Source organism: Chelmon rostratus, chromosome 6 (genome assembly GCF_017976325.1).
Source record: "Chelmon rostratus isolate fCheRos1 chromosome 6, fCheRos1.pri, whole genome shotgun sequence".
In the NCBI taxonomy this organism is placed as follows: Eukaryota; Metazoa; Chordata; class Actinopteri; order Chaetodontiformes; family Chaetodontidae; genus Chelmon; species Chelmon rostratus.
This window is the reverse complement of record NC_055663.1, coordinates 1,844,263-1,871,409: the sequence shown is the minus strand read 5'-3', so window position 1 is coordinate 1,871,409 and position 27,147 is coordinate 1,844,263. Positions and strand designations below refer to the sequence as shown.

At 41.4% G+C, this 27,147-nt stretch overlaps 1 protein-coding gene across 1 annotated transcript; it reads right to left on the bottom strand.

Moving 5' to 3' along the window:
• Positions 1 to 5,345: 5,345 nt before the first annotated feature.
• Positions 5,346 to 26,197, bottom strand: LOC121607633 (piggyBac transposable element-derived protein 4-like). Its single transcript, XM_041938545.1, has 3 exons — positions 24,775 to 26,197; positions 24,429 to 24,668; positions 5,346 to 5,621 (listed from the first exon to the last, which is right to left on the bottom strand). Exons 1-3 carry the CDS (start codon positions 26,047 to 26,049, stop codon positions 5,346 to 5,348), a joined length of 1,791 nt encoding a protein of 596 aa, XP_041794479.1. The 5' UTR covers positions 26,050 to 26,197.
• Between the last annotated feature and the right edge of the window lie 950 nt (positions 26,198 to 27,147).

The following is a 27,147-nucleotide window of genomic DNA, read 5'->3' as shown; positions in this document are numbered from 1 at the left end:
TCATCAGCCCCTACCAGGCAGCCACCTACCTGCCTTCTCCCTGACTTAGCAGCTCTATTTTTCTCCCCCTCTCGAACAAACTGCACATCTAACCTCTCCTTTCTAGAACTTCCAGAATTCACCTGCTTCCTTTTCTCTTCAATGCCTGCGGCTAAGCTTCTCAGCACCTGATTATGCCGCCATGTATACCGGCCTTGTGATAAGCTAATTCTGCAACCTGACAAAATGTGCTTTAAACTTGCTGTACCTGAGCAGAGTGGGCACGACTAATCGCCCTGTACCCAGAGACTTAGGTTCTGCGGGGTTGGCAACACATCATATGTCGCCCCTATCAGAAATTTAATACGGCCTTCCTCCATATTCCACAGGTCCCTCCAACTAAGTTTCCTCTTCTCAACACCTTCCCAATTCAACCATTGTCCCTGTTTGGCTTGACCAACTGCTTTTGCCCCCCTTAACAACTCCTCCTGCCTACGCACCTGTTCCACTACAAGCTTTCTTTTCTCCTTTAGACCTGCTTTATTCCACATTGGTTTGCCTGGGCCAAGCCCCAAGCCTCCCCGTCCAAATTGAACATTTCCTACTATTTCTGCATGCCTAAGAGCTGCCTCTGCCTCCTGCACTGCTGCCCTTGGGTTCCATTTCCTCCCCCCAGAAGGATTCGGAACCACATTGCTAACTAACATGTCCTTACTCCCAGATAATTAAAGTTCTGTCCTAACCTTAGTGCATTTAAACTCCTCTGTTAGACTGGATACTGGCAGCTGAAGCATTCCTTTCCCATACAGAGCTACATTGCTTAAGCACCTGGGAGCACCCAACCATTTTCTAATATAAGAGCTAACTAGCCTTTCCATTCTCTCTGCTACAGATAATGGGACTTCATATACTGACATTGGCCACATTAACCTAGGATACAAGCCAAACTGCAAGCACCACAACCTCAGTTTTCCTGGGAGCCCTGATTTATCTATTCTCTCCAGCCCTTCTGCAACATCCTTTCTAAATTGCACAACCTGTTCAACATCATTCAGGTCCACATTGTACCATCGTCCTAGACTCTTAACTGATTTCTCCCTAATTGTTGGGATTTCCTCACCATCTATAGCAAACTTCCTATCACTTACTTTCCCTCTGTATATTGAAATACTCCTTGACTTACTAGGCTTAATCTTCATACTAGCCCACTTGAGATTCTGATTGACTTTATCTAACAACCTCCTTGTACATGGCACTGTTGAAGTTAGCAGTGTCATATCATCCATATAAGCCCTAATTGGTGGAAGACGCATTCCATTCTGCCGTCTCTCCCCACCTACGACCCACTTGGAAGCCCTAATAATTACCTCCATAGCCATTGTGAAAGCTAGCGGGGAAACTGTACATCCTGCCATAATACCAACCTCCAATCTTTGCCAGCCTGTTGTGAACTTGCACACAGTCTGATGTCTTGGAAATATGCTTTCACCAAGTTAACAACTATCTCCGGCACTTTAAAGTAGTCAAAGTAACTCCAAATAAGGTTATGTGGGACTGACCCAAACGCATTAGCCAGATCTAAAAATACAACATTCAAGTCTCTGTTCTCCCTCTTAGCTGTCTGAATCTGATGCCAAATCATGCTAGTATGCTCTAGGCATCCCGCAAATCCTGGTATCCCTGCTTTTTACACTGTCGTATCTATCATACCATTCCTTTCTAAGTAATTAGCCAGCCTCTGTGCTACGATACTAAAGAAAATCTTTCCCTCAACATTTAGGAGAGAAATCATCCGAAACTGGCTAAGGTCCGATGACTCCTTCTCCTTAGGGATGAAGACACCTCCTGCCCTGCGCCATGCTCTTGGAATACTTTGTTTCTCCCAAACTATTCTCAGGTATCTCCATAGTGTCCTTAAGATGCCAGGTGCACTCTTATAGACACGGTAGGGGACTCCATTAGGCCCTGGGGCCGAAGAAGCCTTTGCACGCCTAACCACCTCCACAACTTCTCTCCACCTAGGTGGGCTCACATCCATCTCCTGCTCCACTTCCCCTAATGGTGGCATGTCAGGTGGAAGACCTATGTTCCTATTCTCCTTTGAATCTGAATACGTCGACTTCAAATACTGTTCAATCTCTGATTTCGTTGCCTTAAGTTGCCCTCCTTTTTGTTGATTAAACAAGCCTTTCACAAAATTAAAGGGGTTCCTAAAAAATGCTGACCTTGCACGTTCCTTCTTCTTTCTCTTCTCCCTAAGGTGTTCTGCCCTTCTGAGTACTGCTAACCTGCTTCTCAGTTCCTCCTGCAACACCTTAATTCCCTCCCTTTCTTCTTCTGTCGCCTTCCTCCACTGCTTTCTTAACTGCCTCCTTTCCTTTACTAACTTCTCTATTTCTCTTTGCCGCCTAGACTTGCCGACCTGCACCCTCTCGCCTTTCCTTTTGACAAGCACACCAAATCTCTCTCGACCATTGGAGTAGATCACATCTCCAATTTTATCTAATTTCTCCACTACATCTCCTCTAAGCCTGCTTAATATGACTGGTAAATCTCTATCAACTGCCTCCCACTCTTTGCTATCATTAGCCCTCGGCCACTTAACTCTAGTTTATTGCTCCATGCTTCTCTCCTTGGCTGGCCTGTTGACCTCAACACCAACTGCATCCCCTCTCCGTACCTCCTCCTCTCCAGGGATAGTGTTACTGATATCCTGCGAACTGTGGTTTTCTACCTGTCGCTGGACTTCATCCGACTGATTCGACTGACTTCTCAAGAAATACTGGTCGATGCGGCCACTCTGCCCTTCCACCGCTAAACACTTCCTCCTTCCCTGATGAGTTCTAAGGCCTCGGATTGATGTTATTTTCTGCCAGCCACATGGGCAAACTTGAAGCTTCTTATCCTCTGCTGCACAACTTTTGCTCTCCTTAGTTGCCTTCACTGTCACCTGAGTACTGCTACCTCTGGCCCTTACATTATATACATACAGTATATACATGCAGTGCCATAATGGGAATGTATTGAGAAAATATGATACTGTCGTATAGAGTGTCAAGTTGCAAGGTGGTTGTTGATGTTGATGTGCCCCCAAAAGTTCAGTGGACTGCAACTTCGCTCTTTACTCCCAATGCACCTCCAACTCCTACCCTCGTCAATAAAGCAAAATCCTTAGCAAGGAAAGACACAGGATGTGCTAGTTTATCCTTGTAGCTTGTTTGTTAGCAATAGCCTGTGCCACACTCATGTGCTCTTTACTATTTTCATGTTTATTAAATAATTATTTCAGCCTGTATAAAACAGGCTCACTACATGTGAATACAGACCGCATATCTTCCAACCACATATCTGGCACACTCATCATCAGCTTCAAGCCATGGCACACATTGGAGTCACTTTTCAGAGAAAAGTCTTTTCTTCTGTTGGGGTTCGGTTTGATGTTTCTTTTTATGTGGCAGAATTCCAGCATAGCTGCTTAATGTCATTGGGTCAAATGTGTTCACAACAAATGTATGAAGATGAGAAATGGATATTGATGAGGAGTGACAGTTGCTCCGTCTTTTTATTCTACTGAGTTTTATGGTGGTTGGCATCCCTTCGTGTCCCATTTTCCCATCTGCTGCATTGTACCAGCTTCACAGTGCACTATTACTAGCACACTATTTACAATACCCAACGTGATCAAATTAACAACTTTTTCCATTCTATAAACCAGACCTAATCAGTTGCTCCATGGTATGCAAAGACATGCTTTGAAAAAAACTGACACTGTGTATTTCTGTTTTTTGTCACACATGCAAATGTGCGTACCAGTTACGTGTAGCCCTGAATATGATCAAATCATCTGCAAGCATAAAATCATTACTTATTACTTACACAGTGTTACACAATAATGTATTACTGCGTACATCATGCACCAATGTGATTACTTTATTCAACAATGAGAAAATAGTATTACAATTTGAGATTCAAGTGCAATTACTAGTCCCAGTGACAATGTGATCCGTTCTTTTTTTTTTTTATGGATCAGCTTGTATGGTTATTTTCCAAGAGTTCCATGAAGAGTTGATATTTCATGTCTGTGCTCCAGGCCAGACCAGGATGTTTTAGCTATCTGTTCTGATTTTGAGTGGTCAACCACTTACCAGCATTGCAGCCAATGGTGAACAACAGTTGGGTGTCTATACCTGTGTTGTGTGACATGCTAAACAAACTGTTGGGCAGCATCTGGGATGCCCAAAGACACCCCATGGCAGCCAGACAAAAAGACTAGTATGTCAGAATTTATGTCAGTAGGCTGGGGATAAGGAAGAGGATTACGACCCTCTTCCAATGCTGCCGCAGCTGGAGAGGTGTAGAGGTAGTGAGAAACACTCTATTGTTTTAGTTTTTTTTTTCCTCCCATGAGAAAAAGAATTTATTCATCAGATCGGGTAAGACCTCAAGGTAGGTCTGGTGTTGTGGGCCGTAAAATAACTCCACACTCTTGTTTTTAATGTACGATTAAACCTCTCCACCACCAAGCCTTTAAGTCGCTCGCTGTGGCAAAATGTACAACACCGTCTTTCCTCATCAACTCTTGTGGAAAAATTCTTTCCCCTCATCTGTTTGTAGCTTTTCAGGTATTTGACTCTCTAGTAACACCGACTCAAAAGCTTGAAGCCGTTTTCTTCTTCATGATGCAAGGCTTTTTTTTGAAAATACGTCTATAACGGTCAATGAATATTTTAAACTGTCAATATGATCGGTTAAGGCTTGCATGTCACACAGATCAGCTTGAAATTGTTTCAGCGGTTTCGTCACAAAGACTCGTGGGTTTATGCAGCGTATGCGTGTCCTGCTCCGATAAGTAATCTTCAGCATCCTGAACGCTGACTTTTTTACCTGTTCTGTCTTCAACACCCTTGCGGAGTCGCTCTACTCCTTCAAAAGTAGCAGGGTGAAGCGGGTTGTAATATACTTTTTTCATCACCCCCCCTCTGCCATCCTGTTTTCTAAAAACTTTAAACACCGCCTGCACTGTTGATCTGCGTGAGCTAGCTTTCTAAACCTTTCAAAAAAAATGTTTTAAAAGTTACAAACTCAGAAAAACACTGGGTACAAAACTTTCGTTTTTTGGGGGATTTGTTTTGTTTTCTTCAACTCTAAGCTTATTTTTTAAAAAGCTTAAACTATAACTGTGTTATACATTCACAGCTGTCTGATTTTCATCACAGCTGTCCAATTTTCACCACGTCCTGTCCTACCAGATTTTCATAAGCATCGCTGAAAGCATCAAAGATTTTCTTCACCATTCTCAGTTCATGCAGGTGAACCTCCGCCACAGCCACGGACTTTGAAATCCTCCGTTCTGATGTCGCGGGTGATCAACAGACGCTGAATGGATGGAATAAAGCAGGGGGTGAGGAGTGGTAAAAGTGACCCTTGTAAAAGTCGTCCTCCAAAACATCCAGACGCTCGTGCTGTCTCTGGCTGGGGTGATGGGTCTTACACCCGTTGCACTGGTCGATACGATATTTGTGGATGACTATGCTGAGGAGGTGATAAACTGCTGATTTGACGGTATCGATGAGAAATGAAGACTTCCATCTGTCAACCTCGTACTCGTCAGCAGGGTCGTCTTTACTAGGGTCCGTTTGTTTCTATACACGGATATTGTTCAGTATCAACTGGTCGGCAATAGCTACTCACCTCTGCTGTGTGTAATGAACGTGAAAGACGACTACGGAGACGTGGTGAGTCCCAGGTATAGTACGGTACATTACCTACCCATATCGAAAAATTACATCAAAACCATCCACATTTAAATTAAAACAGATCGCAACCGGTTGGACTCACCACGCTGGACTTTGTTTACAGGAAAACGATAGTCAAGCTGCACTCCAGACCCGTTCGACATCCTCTGCCACTTCGGTAAGGATGGCTACGCTACGTCGCAGCCAAGATCATCATCGTTTAGTCAGGCATTATGAAAATTAAGCAGGAAGTGCTCTACCCGGGTTTTACGGAACACCGATGATGTACGGGAGAGGGATAGGATCTATCCTCTCCAAATTGTTCCATTTCATAGCTCCTCTAATGAAGACGGGTTTGCCGTGCCAAAACCTCACCTTAAAACAGCTACCACTAACATCACCGCCGACACGGTCAATCGAGTGATGGTAAGGGTGCCGGAGGTATTATGGTGTTATCGTGCAGGACTAGGAAATGCCCACTGGGCGACCGGGTTTTTTCCCCTAAAAAACGCAGAGAGTCTAAAAAAAGCAAATCAGTCAAGTGTGAAGGTGTGAAGAGAAAGAAGTCTGCACAGAGCCACGATCGAGACTCTGCTGAACTAGCGTAAGACACGCTAAAGAGTCAATTTAGTGCCAGCCTGACACAGCAGGTGCTATGGAATCGTTATCGGGCCGAATAAAGGATTAACTCAGAGAACCATATTCACGGAGGAGTCGAGAGAAGTGAAGTTTATGATTTCAGATATCTTAACATAGGTCCGGTTCGCTGCAATCTGCGTACCAAGGATTTTTTGAAGTATTAACTGATTGTGAACGCAGTTAGAAGCTTCTTCTTCTTGACATTTTTCATGGGTCACGTCAGCCCATTTTGTGAAGGATGTAATTCTCTCAGCTGGCGTTGGACATATCACTGAAATCCCCCAGATACACAGCTGGATAATTGTTGTAATACCTCTTAAAGGATAACTTTAGTTTTTTACAACCTGGACTTTATTTGTAGCATTAAATACGACCATTTAGACACCCAGACAACCTTGGTGGCATGGAGTCGTTTTGAAGAAATTAGCCCCAAAAGAGCGGCGCGTATATCCGTATAATGCGAGTAATTGGGGCACCCGTGCGTAGCCTCTATAAACGCATAATCTGCGGCGAAACTCGTTCATATTCCAATATTTTGTTATGATATGCTGGTGCTATTCCCCTCTGAGCCCGTGGTGGCATGTTATCAACATCCAGTGTTTCCAGACAACTACTTCTGACGTGGATGACGTCATTTTCGAGCGCCGCGCGCTGCGAGCAACCAACTAGTTTGCGACTGTTATTTTTCACAAAATGGATGAATATTTTCCCGACTCTGAGGTGGTGGACGATGACTTTGTTTACGATGGACGACCTTACCGAGTACACGGACGAGTAGCTCGTTGAAAGGAGGACGCGGAGGCAGAGAGAGCAACAGCTGGTCAAACAACAACAAACGGCTGCGCGTCCACGAGTAGACAGTAACTGGTGGTGTTCATCGATGACAACAGAGGAGGATGTGTCGATAAACGTCTGTATCACAACACTGGAGGATTTCCGCGCTATGATAAACCGGGCTGTGGTGGAGACGTTTTTTCGTGTCCCTAAAGTGAACTTGAAGACCCAGCCAAAGCCTGCAGGACCAAATGGGCAGCTTTCGATTGAGTAGGTAGCTTACACACGTGTATAGATTGTTTATTTGCCTTGGTTTTGTTTGCCAGAAGTTTATCATTGCGCGGAAATCCTCCAGTGTTGTGATACAGACATTTATTGACACATCCAGACGCGTATCTCCTGGCCGCAAGTCCTACTCTGAGCAACAGAGGCATTCCTCCTCTGTTGTCATCGATGAACATTGTCCACAAGAACACCACCAGTTACCGTCTACTCGTGGACGCGCAGCCGTGGCCAGCTGTTCCTCTCTCTGCATCCGCGTCCTCCTTTCAACGAGCTCCGTGTACTCGTGTACTGTCGTAAACAAAGTCATCGTCCACCACCTCAGAGTCGGAAAATATTCACCCATTTTGTGAAAAATAACAGTCGCAAACTACAGCTAAACTAGCCGACCGCCGCAGAGTTAGCCATGTTGTGGCTGGTTGCTCGCAGCGCGCAGCGCTCGAAAATGACGTCATCCACGTCAGAAGTAGTTGTCTACAGACACTGGATGTTGATAACATGCCACCAGGGGCTCAGAGGGGAATAGCAACAAAATAACAATAACAAAATATTGGAATATGAACGAGTTTCGCCGCAGATTATGCATTTATAGAGGCTACGCACGGGTGCCCCAATTACTCGCATTATACGGATATATGCGCCGCTCTTCTGGGGCTAATTTCTTCAAAACGACTCCAAATGCCACCAAAGTTGTCTGGGTGACTAAATGGTCGTATTTAATGCTACAAATAAAGTCCAGGTTGTAAAAAAACGAAAGTTATCCTTTAACGGAGTGAAACAGGAAAGTTGTTTTACACACATTTTACTTTGCCCACATACTGCTTTAAATACAACATACATCGATTTAAAAAAAAAAACAGAACAAAACAAAAACAAGCTAAAACTAGAAAAACTACTTCATCATCATATGTACAGTCTTGCCAGTCATCCTACCAAGACACAGCAAGAGTTTAAGGCATTATGACCCATCATCACCATCATCAAAGACAAAAAAAATGTACAGTGTGATCCATTAGCCTCTCCTAAACGAGGAGGAATGTCCCTTTCTGTCAAGTCCAACTGTGAAGCTCTTCCATGATGCAGGCTTACATGACTGGATGACAACGATGGTTGCCGTGTGCATAGACAGGGCTGCCGTCAACTCTGGTATGTACCACAGCCTTTTACCAAAACTACGACAACTGGTTGCACTCAGCCCTGATGCACTTTCATCTTTCAAAGATGACCACAGAGAATTTTGACCCCAAAGACAACTATTGACCTGTGGATGAAGGCTCAAGCAGGGACTGGGAGGTGTATCTTCATCATCTACCATGTAGGAAGTTGAAGTGGACGAAAGTAAGAAGGACACTGACAATGAGGAAGATTGTATTCCTTAAAACCAGACTATCTGTAGGGTACTAAGCACTACAACTATCAATGAAAATTCTAAATTCAAATATATATTGTGAATTGTAAAAAGAAAAATCCATACATTTGATTGTGAAAATTTCAACTTGCACTGAATGCACTGCATGACGGACAGGGGTAGCAAAACCAGAATTTCCAACATTTTTTTTCTAACTGAGAAAATCTGTTGAAATCCACCACATTTAAATCTCACTGGTCATAATATCTGGTGAAAATTATATCCTGACTTAGATGTGAAAATATTCTGGCTCTGCACACTGTTTTCTGCTTCTGCTTCTCTGATGCCTACCCTCACTGTCACTCCTCTCTATCTTCAGTGAATTAAGGGTTTATTTCAACCAATCTAGAGTTGGTGGTAATTGTTGGAACAGTAGAAAGACAAACCAAGAAGGTTTTGGTTTATTTTGTTTGTTTTGTTCCTGTCACATCTAAACGAAGAGTGTTTTAGGTGCTTGAGGGTGCACAAATGCCCGGAGGGATTACATTGCAGCCCGTTTCACAGCTGCCAGCTGTACCTGTCTCACTTAGTACTGGACCAGTTAAAAATTATTCCATTAGTCACTTAGACACAAAAATAGAGTCCATAGTTAGATAATATTTGGCCGTAAATTCTCCTATCCTTCTCCCAAATCGTAGGTCGTAAAACGAGCAAATAATTCAACAACACGCTATCGTATATTATTTTATTTATTTCGTAACATATAGCTATGTAGACATGTTTATGTTGAAATAATATACAAGTATGTCTGCCATTTTATTGGTTTGCCCTCTTATGAGCATAATGCTCAAACATAGATATTCGAATCTAGCTGCAATATTCGGTTCAGCCTGTGTGTTTGGGTTTTTTTTTGACAAGGAATAATAGAATATCTTCACTGACACAGAAGGGTGCTGTGCCTGCTGTATATCATTACAGTTAACATGTGCATAAATCTAAATAAAGCTCTAATTTGAACTCTCAGAGACCAACAGGTCCATGTTCAATCCTGACCTCGCTCTCTCCCTGGAGCCTGTATCCTGCTCCAGATTTGCATTAATGAATGATGATTGTGAATATGTGGCAAATATGCAAATGATCCAATTATGATTGATCAGCTGATTGACTGGTGGCGTACTGGTACCGCCTGCCCCTGTGTGCCACTTTCTGTCCCATTGCAAGTACACCTTCCATTCCTATGGCAGCGGCTTGTCATGGCAGATGTTGCTGATTGACAGGCGTGCAGGTAGGGCCAGAGGTTAGTGGCGGTTGAGGGTGTGTGTGTTCCATACCCTTGCATGCTTGACCATTGGATGAATATACAAAACGATGAGACAAAGCTATTAAACATTTTGAGTATGAGCATGTCACCTCCACATTTTCAAACAGAAAGCATATACACCAACAGTATGTATATGCACACACACACACACACACAGACCTACACACGCATACACGTGAAAGCTAAACACACGTGAACACCTCCATCTCTCATACAGATGCCTTCAATCTGCAAAGGCTTTTGATTCTTTCAAGGGCACACCTGAATGTGTGCCCACACACTCTCTCTCTCTCACACACACACACACACACAAACCGATATGCACAAAGACATATACACAGTGCAACTCCTTCCATCTCTCTCTGTCTCTCTCTCTCTTTCAGGCCAGGGGAGAGGTTGGGCCAGAGTCTACTCTTGGCCTGACTCTGTGTGTGTGTGTGTGTGTGTGTGTGTGTGTGTGTGCGCCGGGGGTTGGGGGGTGGGGTGTTGCACAGATGTGAGTGGGAGTTGATTGAGTTTGCTCAGCTACAGCCCTTGGGACTGCAGACAATATTACAGGACTCACACTCTCGCCTGCGCGCACACACACGCACCTGAAGAGCGGCCAGCTACTACACACTCAATTTAATCAGGGCTTATGTCTATGGAAGTGAGCATGTGTGACCTCCTCTGTTTCTGTGCTTTCCTCTCTGCCTGCCTCTCTGTCTTTCTATCTGTCTATCAATGTATCACTCTGTCTGGCTCATGGTTTCCTGCTTCCCTTTCTGTCTGACTGTCTTTCGGCTTTGATACATTTTACCTTTACCAACATATCTATCACTGCACGTCCACTTTTATGAAATGACAAAGCATTTTTAGGTGGAGTGCAAAACTGCAGAGCATTCACTACAACAAGTCGTTTTGTAAATTGACGGCCGCAACAAACGAGCAGTCATACAAGCACACAGGTTGAGAAAAACCTGCATATCTCTCGTTATTATTACAGATTACTGTTAAAGCAGCAGATACTTTTAGCCACTCTATTCCACTCTTTTCAGAATTGAAGTATTGAATTGGGTCCTATAATTGTGTTATCGATATGAGGCAGTACTTTGAGCTCTGACTTTATTCAACTTCTTCATGTTTTCATGTAACCACAGTACAGTAGCCTCATAGGACAAACTAAGCCATTACCCTAGTATTAGCCATTTCCAGCTCCACTGGTCCAGTCCAGCAGATGCTGACAACGCAAAATGAAAGGGGCTGTCAAGATGGCATGGCTAAGCAGTCGGCTGTGACCTCTACTGGATATACTGTACTGGATATTTGCACTTTTGTAACCATCACATCACCTATAATTATATATTTAGCATAAAGGCAGAATATAACAACCAAGTCAAGACAATATTCTACTAGGTTTCTAAAAACAAAATACTTGTTACTGTGGAAAGTAGTAGAAATAATCAAATGGCAAAGATAGTCTATGGCTTCAGTTGTAATAATCCATTAAAATATGACTAAATGGAAAAGTCATTCAGGAACTGGCTCCTATGTAATCTTGATTTGAGTGTAAAATATATAAATAAAGCATCTAAATTTTCCTACCTGCTTTAGAGGCAGATATCTGTGACTTTTTGGGAGTTACCTTCCAGTATGATCAACATGTACAGCTATATAACTTGCAGCTGCACAAAATACATTTGCTGTTGTTATTTGCAGTCAGATCTGGCCTTGATAAACGTTCTGCCTCTTGTCTGCCAGAGTTTAAGTGGATGCAACATGTATAGCTAAATGAATCTCAGGGTCAGAGTTGAATTTACTTGAACTCTGGGTGTAAAGCCTGGCTGCAACTCAAGCTTCACACAGCGTTCACAAACAAAGCTCCACGTATCCTTCCTTCCTCTGCAGCTTTGTATGACAGCCTGATTACTGTTTTGTATAGTACAGTTGGCAAACACTTTGATATTATGACCAATGTGTGTGTGCTGGCCGAACGATAGAGGGGGAATTTCTTTTTTCTTACTTTTTCAGAAATATGTGTATTATGTGTTTGTGTGTGCATGTGGGGATGTCAAGTGGCTACATAAGCCTGCGCGTATGTTTCTGTGTGCGCATATATGTATGTGTTAATGAGGTCTCTCTTGGGAAGTATAACTGCAGCATTTAGGTCATTTTTCTAGAAAGCCTCCAATTAACAGAATCAGAGTGCTGCCCACCCCTCTCCCTCTCTCTTCTCCTCCCCCTCGGTCCCATTTCTTCTTCTCCCTTTTCGTCTTGTCCTCTTATTCCTGATCAGATGCCTTCACATCTCTCTGTCTGTACCTTCCTCCTCCTTGTTTCTGTGTTGCTTCCGTCAAGGATCACTTTTATTGACGGAGTTTGAACACAGCAGGGCGAAGGCTTTGAAGAGGGGTAAGCCATAAGGGGGAGATCTCTTATGTGTGTCCTTGTGTGTGTATGTGCGTGTGTGTGTGTGTGTGTAGACTAGATTTGCAATTTCGACCACCTCTTATCATAGGAGGAGAGATACTGGATTATTACACAAGATGTAACACACACAGCCACAGAAGCTTGGGTGTGGTTTGTGTGTGTTTTTATTCTGACTTTGTATGGACCTCTGCTCCTGTGTTTTTGCCATCTTACTTCCTCTCTTTCTTTCTCTTCCTTTCTCTCTCCTTTGAAAAGTGGATGCTGGTATTTACAAATGAATTATCATTTTAAATAAAAGTTATTTTGAAAATGTGTACTACATATAAAAATAATATGTGTGAAAATCAAATATTGTAATTTCAAGCTAAATTGTATTGAAATACTATAACACATGTCCAACAACAGAAAAAAGATAAAAGTCATACACAAGTGTAAGTGTGAGCACTCAGTATTAAACGTAGTGTTATACTATGCTAGTAGTCTGGGATTTATTGACGATGTCTTGTGCTGTTAAAATTTTGTTTCCCTGATTCCCCCTGGTGAACTCAAAACAATTAACATTTCCATAGCAATAATTTCATCAGTACTATAAGTGCTACTTCCTGCATACTTGCTGCAGAGTTCGTTGAACTTCATTGAGAGAGAAAAACAGAAAAAAACAGACACTGGAATTAAATAGTGAGTTAAAGTAGAAAAAGAGAAAATTAGAGCACTCCAAGCTATTATCCACATAATGGTCTTTGTATGAGAATTATATCCTCATTGTAGCTGTGTGTGAGAGAGATATCTGACATATTATTTTGTGTACAACCAGTCAAATTGTTCACAGTAAAAAAAGAATTCACCACCAACATAACAAAGCCAGAAATGTAGCGTAAATCACTACTACTTGCTTTTAAGTGCTGAGTGTCTTAATTTATTTTCCCCTTGGAGGGACACTTTTCTCTCTCTCTCTCTCTCTCACACACACACACACTTTCTAGTGAAAAGTGTGTGCTGCATGTTGGAAGACTCTCCTCCCCGTCCACTTCCCTTCAGGAATAGCATTGGCATTCACCTTCGTCACACACCCCCTCTAACTGTAAAAGTGTGCAGTAACAGTCACCTTTTCTCTCAACCCCTCTTTGCCTCTCCCAACCTGCCATCCCCATCGCTGCTCCTCTCTCTCTCTCTCTCTCTTCACCTAAAGGTGAATGTTAGCGGTCACTGTCGGCAGATCTGCCCAGAAAATTGAATCAGCCAGCAGGATTGGAGGCCAGGGAGGCACAAGTGCCAAGCTCTGCAGTGATTTAATTGTGTGTGTGTGTGTGTGTGTGTGTGTGTATTACACATGTTGTGGGGACTTGCCTTCCTTATAGGGACAAAATGCAAGCTTGCATTTTGTCCTCCATAATGTATTTTAGGGTGAAGACTTGAAGGTTAGGGTAAGGTGAGGTTTAGGTTAAGGTTAGGGAAAGGGTGAGTCAGGTTAGTCAGCAAGTAGTGGTTATGGTTATGGTTAAGTCTATCACTGAATGTGTATGTAATCTCCCCAAACTTGATGAAAACAAGAATCTGTGCGTGCATGAATGTGTGTGTGTCCACATTTGTCTCTACCATTGTGTGTACATGTCTATACTACAAACAGTATCGTGTACATATGTCTCAATACTGCAAAGAAATACTCTTGTGAACAACTAACCACTGGCCCACATCAGTGGCTGTACGACTGTATATTGTTATATCTCATTTTATTTTTACTCTGTAAACGTATGAAAAAAATTTAGCAGATAGAAATGATGACAAGCAAAGTGAAACAGACACAAACTCATAAATGCAGCTAAAACACCCAAAGAACTTGTTTGCTACGATGATGGTGTGTTTTTGCTTTGAATAGAATTTATATCACATCCACATTTTTACTAGTCTCTCGAAAAATGCAGTTGCAATTCCAGAAAAATAATAAAACCAGGATAGGAGGACGTTTTTCTTTATTTCTGGAAGGATTTGTGCTGCAGCTTCTGCATACCAATTCATAATTGACCTTTGCCAAACCCCTCCCCTGAATGACGATTGTCCAATCATGGCTTGGCAACCGTAACTAGGCACGGCAGACCTGATATGCTTTAGATTTTTCCACAATGCCAAAACGGTGTGCATGTGCCCGTAAGAGAGAAACTCAGCAGTTCAAGAGTTTGAATGTTGTTTTTTGATCACCTTTCCAAAACAAGCAAGTATTGAGTAATAGATTAAACTTTATCCGTTTATCTGCTCTGACTTAGCTGCAAACATAACACAGCTAGAGAAAGGAGTGTCATGTCATTAGCAAACAATGTTGTTAAGTGAAGTTACAGGAGAAAAATACCTGTTCAGGCCTGTAACATGCAACATTCAGTGAGTGCCAAGGTATTGGACACTATATATGACAGCTTATTGCACTGCAGCTCTGTCCTGCTCTTTACTTGCCTGGAGAAGTTTACACTCGACACCTCCAACCAAACTTGCATTAGTGTAGTGTTTGTCACACTCATCAGCTGTTCCTCATGCTCAAATCCCTTTGTCTTAAAAAAGCAACACATAAATACAATTAATGAAGCACAAATATAATCTCACTGCAGCAGCCACCCAAGGGTAAAGTTGGAATTAATAACATTTTAATTACATTTCTACAAATATTGTATTATAATGCTATGATTAACAAGCTGTAACCTGCAATACATAAACAGTACTGAATAGACTCTTATGGATCATCAGCTGGTAAGGCTGCTTAACTTTTTGCATGGGACTTTAGCCTCAGTCTCTTAGCAATAACAATAACATGTCTGTAACTATCAAATGCATATTATTATTTTCAACCAAGCTTCAGCTTAAACTAGCTGCCTAATGCTGATAAAATATTCACAAGATTTTTAAAGAGTAAAAGTAAAAAACAAGCTAAACATGACTAAATAGCTTTATCACTAGCCATGATTGTTCTTTGAGCTCCTATCATGTCATCAGTAGGAATCTAAATATTTTTATGACGGCTGTTATATAAAGTGTGGAACTTACATAGAATGAAGAGAAAGGATCTGGAGCCTGGATAAACTCACTTTTGCAAAAACAAAGGAGGAGTTTTCTGGGCAGACAATGGGGATCAGTGATTCTTTTTTTTTTTCCACTAAAGGGGTCTTAAAAGTTTCCATATCCAGTGGAAAGTACGTTGGCAATAATGCTGGCAGGCCTAGTAATAGTAAAGGGTAGGGCTCAATGAACAGTGAATCCACCATATTATGTTACTTGAAGCTATTTGTATTATTACAAAACACTATCAGAATGTAGTTGATTTGGTAGAATCAAATTGAGGAAACAAAGGAGAAAGATTAAGAGAGATTGAATGAAAGACAACAAATGTGAGGCAGAGACAGAAACAACACACAGTAAGCAGGTGACAGCTGCAGAGAGAAACAACATATATCTAGACAAAGATGTGGCAAGAGACAGAGACAGTGACAGTGAGAAAGGAAGAAAGATAAAGAGAGATGCCTCTGGCTGTCAGGTAGACCAAAACAAACAGTGGGTGCCATGTCACCAAAGGGCCCGTTGCAGCCAGACTGACACTAAATTAGACCCTCCACTGTCTAGTTCAAAGCAGCAAACACTGACACGACATCAAGTGTGAACCTTTGCCTGTTTGTTTTGAAGAGAATGCTTTCTTTCTCCTTTTCCCTTCTTTTCTGGTCTCTGATTTTAACTTCCACTCTCTTCTTCGATTTCTCATTACACTTCATCCTTTATTTGCGCCTTTCTTTCAACTCCTTCATCACCCTGCCTTGCATTTATTCCTTTTATCCTGTCTTTGCACTGTCCCTTGGTCCATCTCCACGACCCTCCCTACCAGTGACTGTGCTGCCCTCTTCACCCCATCTATCTCATTCATAATTGAACAGCATTAACTGCCGCTGAGGCCAAGCAGTCGTTTAATTAGCTGAGCAGTCTGCAGAGACTGCCTTTTCTGTACTGCAAAATATACATTATATGCTCCTGCTATTCAAAAGACAGAACTGGCCAGGAGTGCCTTTGGATATGAGGGTGATGTACAGTGGTCAGTATTTAAAGTCATCACTAAAGTCATGTACCTTCTTCTCTAATGGGAGAAGGGTTTAGTCTAACCAAGTAATCCATACTTTGTATGTGTTTGTTTTACATACACAGTATTTTGTGGGTATTGGTACCAGGCAATATCAGATGATCACGACACATACTGCAAATTATAACCTCTCATCTCTCTTTTCTTTGTTCTTATCTTTTCCCTCTTTCTTCTTCTGCCCTCTGATCCATATTTTAGATGATTTTCATGAGAAAATGTTTAAATGCAGCAGCCAATTATCATTTTCGCAGCTCTCTCACAAATATACAGACTATGCTTCTGAACAGTAGGTCACAGCAAAACATGTTTCTAAAGGTCATTTCTGTGCATTTCTCCACAATAACGCAGATATGTACATCTGTATATATTTATACATACATTATTATGTAGGTGAGCAACAGTGGGGGCCAAGGAGTCCAAGAATTGGCCATGTCTTCAAATATGGTTTATTGTACTAAACATTCAGCTAAAATATGTTTCTGGAAATATGAAGCAGTTGTTGAATTTTATTTTGTATATGCCTACTGCCTGAAGTTTTTACAGAGTATAAAGGTTTTTTGTACAAGAGTAAACAGACCCAAACACTGAAACTCAGACAGGGAGACAGGGGAATGTAAAAAAAAAGGCAAAAGTTTAATCAATGGTTCAAAAAAGTGCAAAAGATGAGTCTAGGAGATCCGAACACTGAAGCTGGCAAATCTACTGAAAGTGAACAGGCAGGGAGAGAGTCCAGTTCTAGATTACTTACAGCAACAGACTGACAGGTGATAGGCAGGAGCATGAAGGTAGGCACCTGAGCACAAAAGACAGAAGGCAGGAAGCAGACAAGGACAACAATAGCAAAAGTACTTAAGTCTCATTTGTTACCACAAGGATGAACTGATGATTCGATGAATACTGGGTGGAAGGCCAGTGCTTATATACTGTGGCAGCAGGTGGGTCTTGAATGAATGATTGGTGTCAGGTGTGCTCAGGAGAGGAGGAGGCTGGACCAGACCGGCCAGCCACGCCCTGCAGTAACACAGACACACAAAACAGACAGGAGAAATAGAATCATAATGGGTCTTACCGAAAAGTAAGGCAATCACCAAAGTTATTACAATTCATTCTGAGGGGAACATGAATGTCTGCACAAAAAATCATGGCAATCTAACCAACAGTAAGATATAAATGTCATTCTCATGGTGGTGCTAGAGAAAAAGTCAAGAGGATTCGTCCTCCTTGACACCATGAGTAATGTGTACCAAATTTCATGGCTATCTATCCAATAGTTATTGAGATAACAGTCTGGCCAAAATGGTGGATGGACCAAAAAGCAGATGCAATAGTATGGATGCCTCATGATGCAAAGTATTATGGTCATGCAAGACCATATGCAAGATTTAGCACCACTGAGGACTTATATTTCTTTCAATAAATATTCACGACATTTTTGATTTCTAAGAGTTAGCAGTCAACAACTAAGCTATTTACTTTATCAGCATGGTGTGGGAGTTTTTGCTCCAGGTGATCCGCAGATTCACCGGCCTTGCATGATACTATCGCATCATATGAGGGACCATACTTCGTCCAGGAACAGTTGGACGATCAGGTGTATCGTATCCAGAAATGCCCCAAGACCAAAGTCAAAGTGGTTCAACACGACAGGGAGCTGAAGCAGGAATGGTTAATACTCTCCTACAAGTTTTGAATAACTGACATCAAAATTGGAAGGCAGCATATCTGGACCGTTGTGAAAAAATACTTTTGATATTGTATCTTTTTAAACCTGTGCCATTAATCAATCAATTGTATGTTTATAGATGGAGAGAATGACAGTAAATCTGCTTGGATATGAACTACCTATCCTTTTAATACTTGTTGGAATTAAAGTAATTGCTTTATTCCTCTGCAGCCAAGGTAATAATATCCAGCCAGGGATAAAGAGGAACTATTCTTATGTTTATTACACATACTAGGCCTGATTAGTTGACTGTTGTACTGGGTATTTGTGCCACTTGACACTATTGTCACTGTCTACAGTTCATGTATAGCTAGACCATGGCATTAATTACAATCAGGATGTTGGTCTTGATATTCTGGGTGCTGTATTAAGTTACTGCTAATGCAAACCAACAATTTCCTACTACTGCAGCGTCACATTAAATCAAACTAACTGGTGAAACAAGAGTTGACTTTTATTATGAAGTACTCACAGGAAATGCAATTTGTTTTGTCAGTGAGCTTAGCACTAATCACTATCATCAAAAATGTGTCCACAAAACAATGGTCAATTCTGCCATTTTTTTTTTTTTTTGCAAATGGACCAGTTATTGCAGGAAGTAATGGAACAAGAAAGGGCAGCCAAAGTGAGCTGTTAGATGAAGAGGGAAAAAGGCTGTAAAACCTTGAACTTCTCTGCAAGTTAAAAAAAAATCCTGCCACTGTGTACTGCTGTGTGCAATAGAAGATGGTCAGGTTTTTAGTGCCACTGTTGAACGCATTATAGTCAGACCAGGTAAAAAGAAAAGGATGCCCAACTCAACCAACAGCACAACAATCGTTTTTAAATTTGCTCAATGTTCATTCACCTACCTCACCAAACACATCATCTTCAAGTGCAGACACATTTGTAATTGAGAGGAGCCCACTATCAGAATACGGTGAACCAACACCGCTGGCCCATCGTCTGACGGGGGCAATGCAGCCGGCCCACTTCCTTACTGGGGCAAAGCAGCTGGCCCACCACTCTACTGGGCAATGCAGTCGGCTCACCGCCTGACAGCAGAAATGCAGCCAGCCCACCACCCCAGAGGGGCAAAGCAACCAGCCTGCCACCAACAGGGGAAATGTAGCCAGGTTATTGTAAAAAACAAAAAAAAATTCTTACACTTTGCTTGCAGCCAGCAAATACTGCTCATTAAGTCCTCATGATTGTGTTATTGTCATGGATGTGGGGTTTTAGGGGAACGAAGGCTGAACACAAATGCAGACACGTAGGGGTGCAGGTTGAGACCCCCCCAAAAAATAAATAAATAAATAAAAATTAAAACAAAACTCAGGGAACTATGAAGAAACACACACACTAGGGTAAATGGGTATAAGACAGGAAGACATTGAACAAACACATGGAACGTGGCATAACCTTTGGACAACGACAACACTAGAAAGACACAAACAAAAAACGTGGCTTGACGATAACAACTTTTGAATTATTCTTACATAGACTGTGGCATGGCTGATGACAAGGACACACTTACATGGACTGAGGTATGACTAGAGACAAAGACAAAACTAGAAACAAACTTACATGGACGGTGGGAAGGCTAAAGGGAACATGGACAATACATATACAAAATACAAAAGACGCAGGACAACATTTACAAGAATACAGCAAAAGCAAGAACAAAGACAAGGAAACACTCACATGAAACGTGACACGAACATGAACAAAAACAAACCAAGGGAAAACACTGACATGAAAAGAGGCACGGACATGAACAAAGATAACGCAAGGACTCACTTACATAGAATGTGGCATAGGGCAAAGGCAAGGTTTCAAGGGACAAAGGAAGGTAATGCAGACAAAGACCTGACAAAGACTGGGGGGAAGACACAGACTTAAATACACAAGGGAGGACAACGAATGACACACAGCTGAAACAGATCAGACAATCACAAAGGTGGGAAAACACAGGAAGTAAAGCATAAAAAGAAACATAACTTGAACCTTCAAAATAAAACAGGATGTGACAACACACAAGAGGAATCTTTAACAAAAACCAGGCATGCAAAGCACGGATCATGACAGTTATGGTATCATACAATTGCAAATAATTGTAAATACAGGGCTGTCACTTCACTTAAAGCTCACAAAGTCATGCTATAGCATATTATTGATGTTTGTAAGACATTATTCCATTTCAGAACCTTACCTTAGAATTTATCACCTGTTACAATACGTTAAACCAGTTCTCTATGTGTCTTTATAACTGGCTAAAGTTATGGTAGTTAAAAATGTGCTGTGTAAGCCAGGACTCATTCTCTCAAACACTATCATACTGAACTTATATTACAATATGTCCACCACTTTTAATACTTTATAAATTATGTTATAAGTTGTCATGCATTATTGTAAACATTTATAAAGAGTTTTATAAAGCCTTATTAATTTCTGTCTTTTAAAATGCTTATAATGCATTATAGACATGACTTTCATAGAAAGCATTCTCCGCTGTAGGGTTTGAATAGTGGTAAACCTCTACAAACAGGATGTAACCCAGTGGCATGCAGGTGTAAAGCGTGGAGGTAACCACTGCATCAGGCAATGCATCAGTATTTATGGTAAAAGTCTAACACTTTCATGTACAGAAAAATGTTCCAATATTTCTTTCAGTAAAATGGAGTTTGCAGCCTTCGTTATTAGTTTAGCCGCAGCACGCAGCTTCACCACAGAGAGGTATGACCCTGCTTCACATTATAACTTGAGGTGGTACAATATACATATAGACCGCCTACTGTGTGCATACTGTATGTGTGTATGTGTGTGAGGAAGCTGGCATATGGGTGGAAGAGTTGTGTTTTTGTGTGTATGTGCTTTGATGGGTGTAGGTAGGTGGTGTGTGTGTGTGTGTGTGTGTGTGTGTGTGTCCTCTAAACACCAATGAAAAGAGTTTGTCCTTCATGCGAGGCAGACAGGGACAAAATTGAATCTTTCCCTTTAGTTCCCACTGAATGTTTGAATAGAGTAATATGCTTCGAGCTTTCTTTCTCTCTCCTCAACAGTACGCCAAACAAAGGACTGCTTTCAGCCCTTAATTGAAATGCTGGGTTGCGTAAAAGGAGACTCACACACGTACAACCACAAACTGTGGTTCAAGATACGAAAAGCATGCAACAGACATTTGGTACACACACATTCAACACATATTCAGTACACTTGCACACACACAAATAAGGACACCAAGATGTATCCTGTAGATGTGAGACACACACATTCGAAACACAAATCCTTGTATGTCTGTCATTGTGAGGAACCTCCACTGACTGCACTCATTTCCACAAGCCTCCTTCTGCCCTCTTTCTGACCTGATCAAATCAGTTTTGAATTCTCATATTTTCCTTCCATACACTTTCTCACATTTTATATAAAACCTGCCCCTTCATCCAGCCCATTCTCTCTTTCCTGCCTTTGCTCTTATACTCTTTACTTTTTCTTTCCTTCCACTCCTCATCCTCCCCCCTCTGATACTTCCCTTCCTGTCTCCTCATTATCCTCTCCTGCCACAGTGGACAGCGAAGGAATAAAAACGGAGTGAGGACACAGTCGGTGAACCTCCTCTCCTTTTCATCCGTCTCTTCCTCCTCCTCCTCCCATTGCCTCTCCCTCCTTTTTCTCATTTTTAAGGATTTTAAAGGGATCGCTTACCGTGCCCCTTTGGTTTCAATGTGGCATTCTAGTGATGCTAACAAGCCATTTTTAGGGAAAGTGAAACTTTTTCTTTGCACAATATGACAAGTGTCTGGAGAAGAAAAATATCCAGGCGAAATTCAAAATACCAAGGTGTAGCTTTAAGACGACAAGGCTAAATTGGCTATTATTTTTCCTTCCTGTCTGTGCTGTCCAGTTCTGTCTTTCCCTCTCTACCTCCCAGTCATTCTCTTTATTAATGAATGCAGGCAGCCACATATATCTCTTTATTTATGGGTGTGTGTAAATGTATGTGTTTGTGTGAACTCAAACTTTACATCTTCATCAGTGACAGTTTAGAGGTATTCTTAAGCATACAAGTGCAGGTAAAAACATATCCATCCATCCGTTAATTGCACAGTGTCTTAGAGAAACATCTGCAGAATGCATTTATTGTATGGAAGCATTGTATAACCAGATTGCAATTTCTGTGCTATCGTGTCACATCTCACACAGTTCACCCTGCTTTAGACTCAAACTTTTAGTAAAACAAAGCATCCCATTGCTGCATCCTTGCACCGATTGGCCCAAGAGCATTGGTGCAGTCACAAGTGGAGCAGGGAGACATATTTGTTAGTGACTGGCCCAGAGGGGGGACTGAATTATTTGTTTGTGTAAGGGTGGCATTTTACTGCAATATTTTTTCTTTTTCTGTCTGTTTCACTCTGTCTCTTTCTGTTACTGTATTTCACTTGTAGTTTTTTTTCTAGATTCAATCAAATGCAGTTCCACTATCCACACACACACACACATACATATACTGTGTGTGTGTGTGTTTGTACATATATACATTGTATATATATATATATATATATATAATCAACATAAGGGGGGTATTTAACCCTCGTATTGTCTTCCCATTTACTATGCACCTTTTGTCTTCCCGGGTCAAAATTGACCCGGTCTGGTTTGACTGCTTGTAAAGCATGAAGTATAAAATAATCATCAAATTCTGTGTTGAACCTTTTTAGTCAACTTGTTTCCAACACATCAACATATATTTTACACTTATTTTTGTAATGTTTGATATAATAGATGTAATTTATAAAAAATTACGCTTCATTTTTGATAAAAAAAAACAGCAGAAATTCTGATTATTTTGACTATGGTTATGATTTGAGGCACATAAATTGATGTATTATCACAGACTGGCATATGTCAAAGTTTAGTCAGGACACTGTTTTGAAATAATGTAAAATATTTTAATGGCAGCAAATAGTCACACCTGTTGTCCTCCCGGGTCAAAATTGACCCGGTGTGGTTTGACTGTTTATAAAGCATGAAGCATAAAATGATCACACATTTCTGTGTTGCACCTTTTTAGTCAACTTATTTCCAACCAATTACCACAAATTTTACATTCATTTTTGTATTATATGGTATAATAGTCCTCATTTACATAAAATTATACGTCATTTTTGAGTTAAAAAAAGCAGAAATACTGAACTATTTTGAATATAGTTATGCTCTGAGGCACATAAGTTGATGTATTATCACAGACTGGTATATGTCAAAGTTTAGTCAGGATAGTGTTTTGAAACAATGTAATTTTTTTTAATTGCAGCAAATAGTCACACCTGTTGTCCTCCCGGGTCAAAATTGACCCGGTGTGGTTTGACTGTTTATGAAGCATAAATTATAAAATAATCACACAATTCTGTGTTCCATATTTTTAGCCAATTTCAGTCTAACTCATAACCACAAATTTTTAACTTTTTTTTTACACTTCTTATTCCTTTTATTATACTTCACTATACTTTTAATTATGGACAATATACCACATGTACATGAAATTATATTATATTATTGTATTATGTTTTCAAGTAAAAAAAAAAAAGGTTATTTTGGATAATCACTCACTGGTATATGTCAAACATTAGCCAGGACATTCCCAGGTCAAAACTGACTGATACAAATAACAAACAAATGTGATTTCAAAAGTATAACATTTATTTCCAAAATTATTTTGAAATTCATATAATCACAGAAACTGTGTGTGTGTGTGTGCGTGCGTGTGCATGTGTGTGTCAGTGTGTGTGTGTCAACATGTAGGTAGGGGCACATCAAAATCATGAAATCAAGTACAACATTTATTTCTAAAACTATTATGAACTTCATATAAACAGAGAAAAACTGTGTGTCTGTGTGTGTGTGTGTGTGTGTGTGTGTGTGTGTGTGTGTTCCTATTTGCACGAATGGCAGTGTATGGTCATGATGCAATGTCTTTTGCAAATATATACACCGCACTTGTGGCACGTGGTGCTCGTTTTCTTGTCACCCACGCAGAATCGGCACCTCTTCCTTGCGGGTGATGGAAGAGGAGGAGCAGCTTTGTGAGGGGGAGCTGCTGCAGTGGTCATTGCACCCTGCTGGACTTCCATTACCAAGCAGGCAGAGGCTGGTGTGCGGGGAAGTACCTGGCGTCGATTAATGAGTGGTGTCACAAGTTCTCTCCCAAGCTCCTCGAGGAACAGCCTCCTCTTGTGGCACTTCCCCTGATTCCAGGTTGGGTTGATCTCTCTCCACAGGATGAAGGAGTTGTATGCAGACACGTCAAGCATATTATAGAAAACCACCAGGGGCCAACGGGCTGTCATCCGTTTGCAGCTGTATACACTGGTGACCTGCAGCAAAAGTAATAAACAACAAATCATTCAAAATTTATTATTTGCTTATTTACACAAGCTTTGTATGAATATCAATAAATATTACATGAAAAAAGTTCAATACCTTGTCGAGGTTGTCGACTCCCCCCTTGTTCTTGTTGTAGTCAAGGACGATCTGGGGCTTTTTGTCCTCCATGGAGCTAACTGCAGTGTCCCGATGCAGAGTGCTCATGAGAAGCACATTCCTTCTCTTTTTGGGGCAGTAGGAGACCAGAGCATGCGTGTCAGTAAACACAAACTGGGAAGAGAACTTTTCCCTCTCTCTTGTCGCCAGCAGTACAGGGGGAAGCTCTGGTCTGTTCTTCCTCACTGTTCCCACCATGGCCATCTTCCTCTTCAGCAGCTCCTTGCCAAGGGCATAGGAGGTGAAAAAGTTATCGCAGGTGATGGTGTGTCCCCGAAGACCCTCCGTCACCTCGAGAACTACCCGCTGGCCCTGATTTTTCTCCGGCTGGCCATCCACAGGTTTGCCTGTGTACATTTGCATGTTCCAGGCGTAGCTGGTCTGGGCATCGCAGGCTACCCAGATTTTGATGCCGTATTTTCCTGGTTTACTTGGCATGTATTGCTTGAAAGCACAGCGACCTCTGAATGGGACCAGGCGCTCATCCACTGTTACATCAGTACCAGGATTGTACATGAGCGGCAGGCGACACAACCACTTATCCCACACCTCTCGGATGGCAGCAAGTTTGTCTCTTGCACGGCGTGTTGGTCTGGTGTCACGATCATCAAAACGAATTACCCTTGAGAGGATGTGAAATGTCTTCAGTGGCATGGTGGCACGAAAAATTGCCCTCCCAGATTGAGCATGCCATGGGCTAAACGTACTCTCTTTACTGGACTTGTAGACGCCAGCAAGAATAAGAAGACCCAAATATCCTTCTAGCTGAGTTTTGTCCATCTCGTCCCACTTGTCACCATACACACGACGCCCCTCCTTATTCGTCATTTGTAGTACCACCTCTTCAATTTCTTCTGACATAAACAAGTGAAATGTAGACTTTATGCTATCAGCACGAGAAATAGCATACCTTGTTGGCCCTCTGGGACTTCTCTCCCTCTCTGCACCCAACATACGCCTTCGGTCAGTTGGAGGAATGGAGGACCAGACTACATTTCCATTTTTGGATTGGAAATGATTTTCAGTGTCAGCAGGTTCCTCTTCATCAGATGATTCCTCCTCGTCAGTTGGAGCATAATCTTCATCATTTTCAGTGATGTTCTCTTCCTCTGACACTTCTTCCTCTTCTTCTGCAGGTTCTTCCTCATCTATCTCCTCCTCGACAGGGCTCCAAATGAGCTCAAGAGCCTGTGCTAAGTTGTAGCTCCTCTTCATGGTGCTGTCTCAAAATGAAATGTGAAATGCTCTGAGGGAGCTGAGGCATATCAAAGGTGTGATGATTGCATTATTTGGAGGCATAATGCAAAGTAGTAACACCTGTTGCTTTGAAGCGTGTGGCACATCAAAGTGTGTGGTGCATCAAAAGTTGTCATGGAATCAAGTTTACAAATTAGTAACTTTGTGTGTGTGTGTGTGTGTGTGTGTGTGTTGTGTTGTGTGTGTGTGTGTGTTGTGTGTGTGTGTGTGTGTGTGTGTCTGTGTGTGTGCGCATGTGTGTGTGGTTATTGTACTGGAAAGCACAATAGTATGATCCATTATACCACTTATTGTGGCCGGGTCAAATTTGACCCGGGAAGACCACAGATGCTATAAATTTTAATAAAACACACATAATTCAAAGAATATAGTCATAATTAATTTTACTTGCAAAGAGCATAGTATGGAACCATCCATGTCATTTTCAAGCAATTATATAAAAGAAAACCATAGTTATGATATGCAAACACTTGAAAACGGGTCAAAATTGACCCGAAGACAACAGGAGGGTTAAGAAACCTACCACAAACTACAGTGAGGGGGTAATTACTGCATCACCACAATGTTAAATCTTAGCAGGGTATGACTAAGTGTTGCACACATGCAGCACAAAAAGGTGTTTTCTGCTGAATATAATAGATGTTGGCCACATTCGTTACTGCTGTCATTAGTGTTTTTATTGTCTGGACCATCAAGATGCATCAATTTTTTTTAAATTATATCACTATCACTATGCTTGGCTGAGTTAGAAAAGTTGGACTATTGATAAAAGCAGAATGCAACAAAGTGAAATGGTAACAGACTTAGTGAATAAATCATGACATTCATTAAGCATGTGACTAAATGGCTACTGAAGCTACTGATGCTTTAAAATGCATATTACACAGGCCAAAACACATCATTTTCAGACATTTCCTTTTCTTCCATTTTACTGGCACAAAACCTTGTTGCAGTACATCAGTAAACAAGGACAAATCATGTTGACTGTTCATTTTCATTAAAAAGGCCTTAAATCATCAGTAAATGTTCCCCAAACTATCTTAGTAAGATGTTGGT

Coding starts and splice junctions, on each gene's coding strand:
- LOC121607633 (XM_041938545.1), bottom strand. CDS start 26,049: ATGAAGAGGAGCTACAACTTAGCACAGGCTCTTGAGCTCATTTGGAGC. Junction 24,669..24,774: donor GAGTCGACAACCTCGACAAG/GTATTGAACTTT, acceptor CTTTTGCTGCAG/GTCACCAGTGTATACAGCTG. Junction 5,622..24,428: donor CACCAGCCTCTGCCTGCTTG/GTAATGGAAGTC, acceptor ATCCGTGTATAG/AAACAAACGGACCCTAGTAA.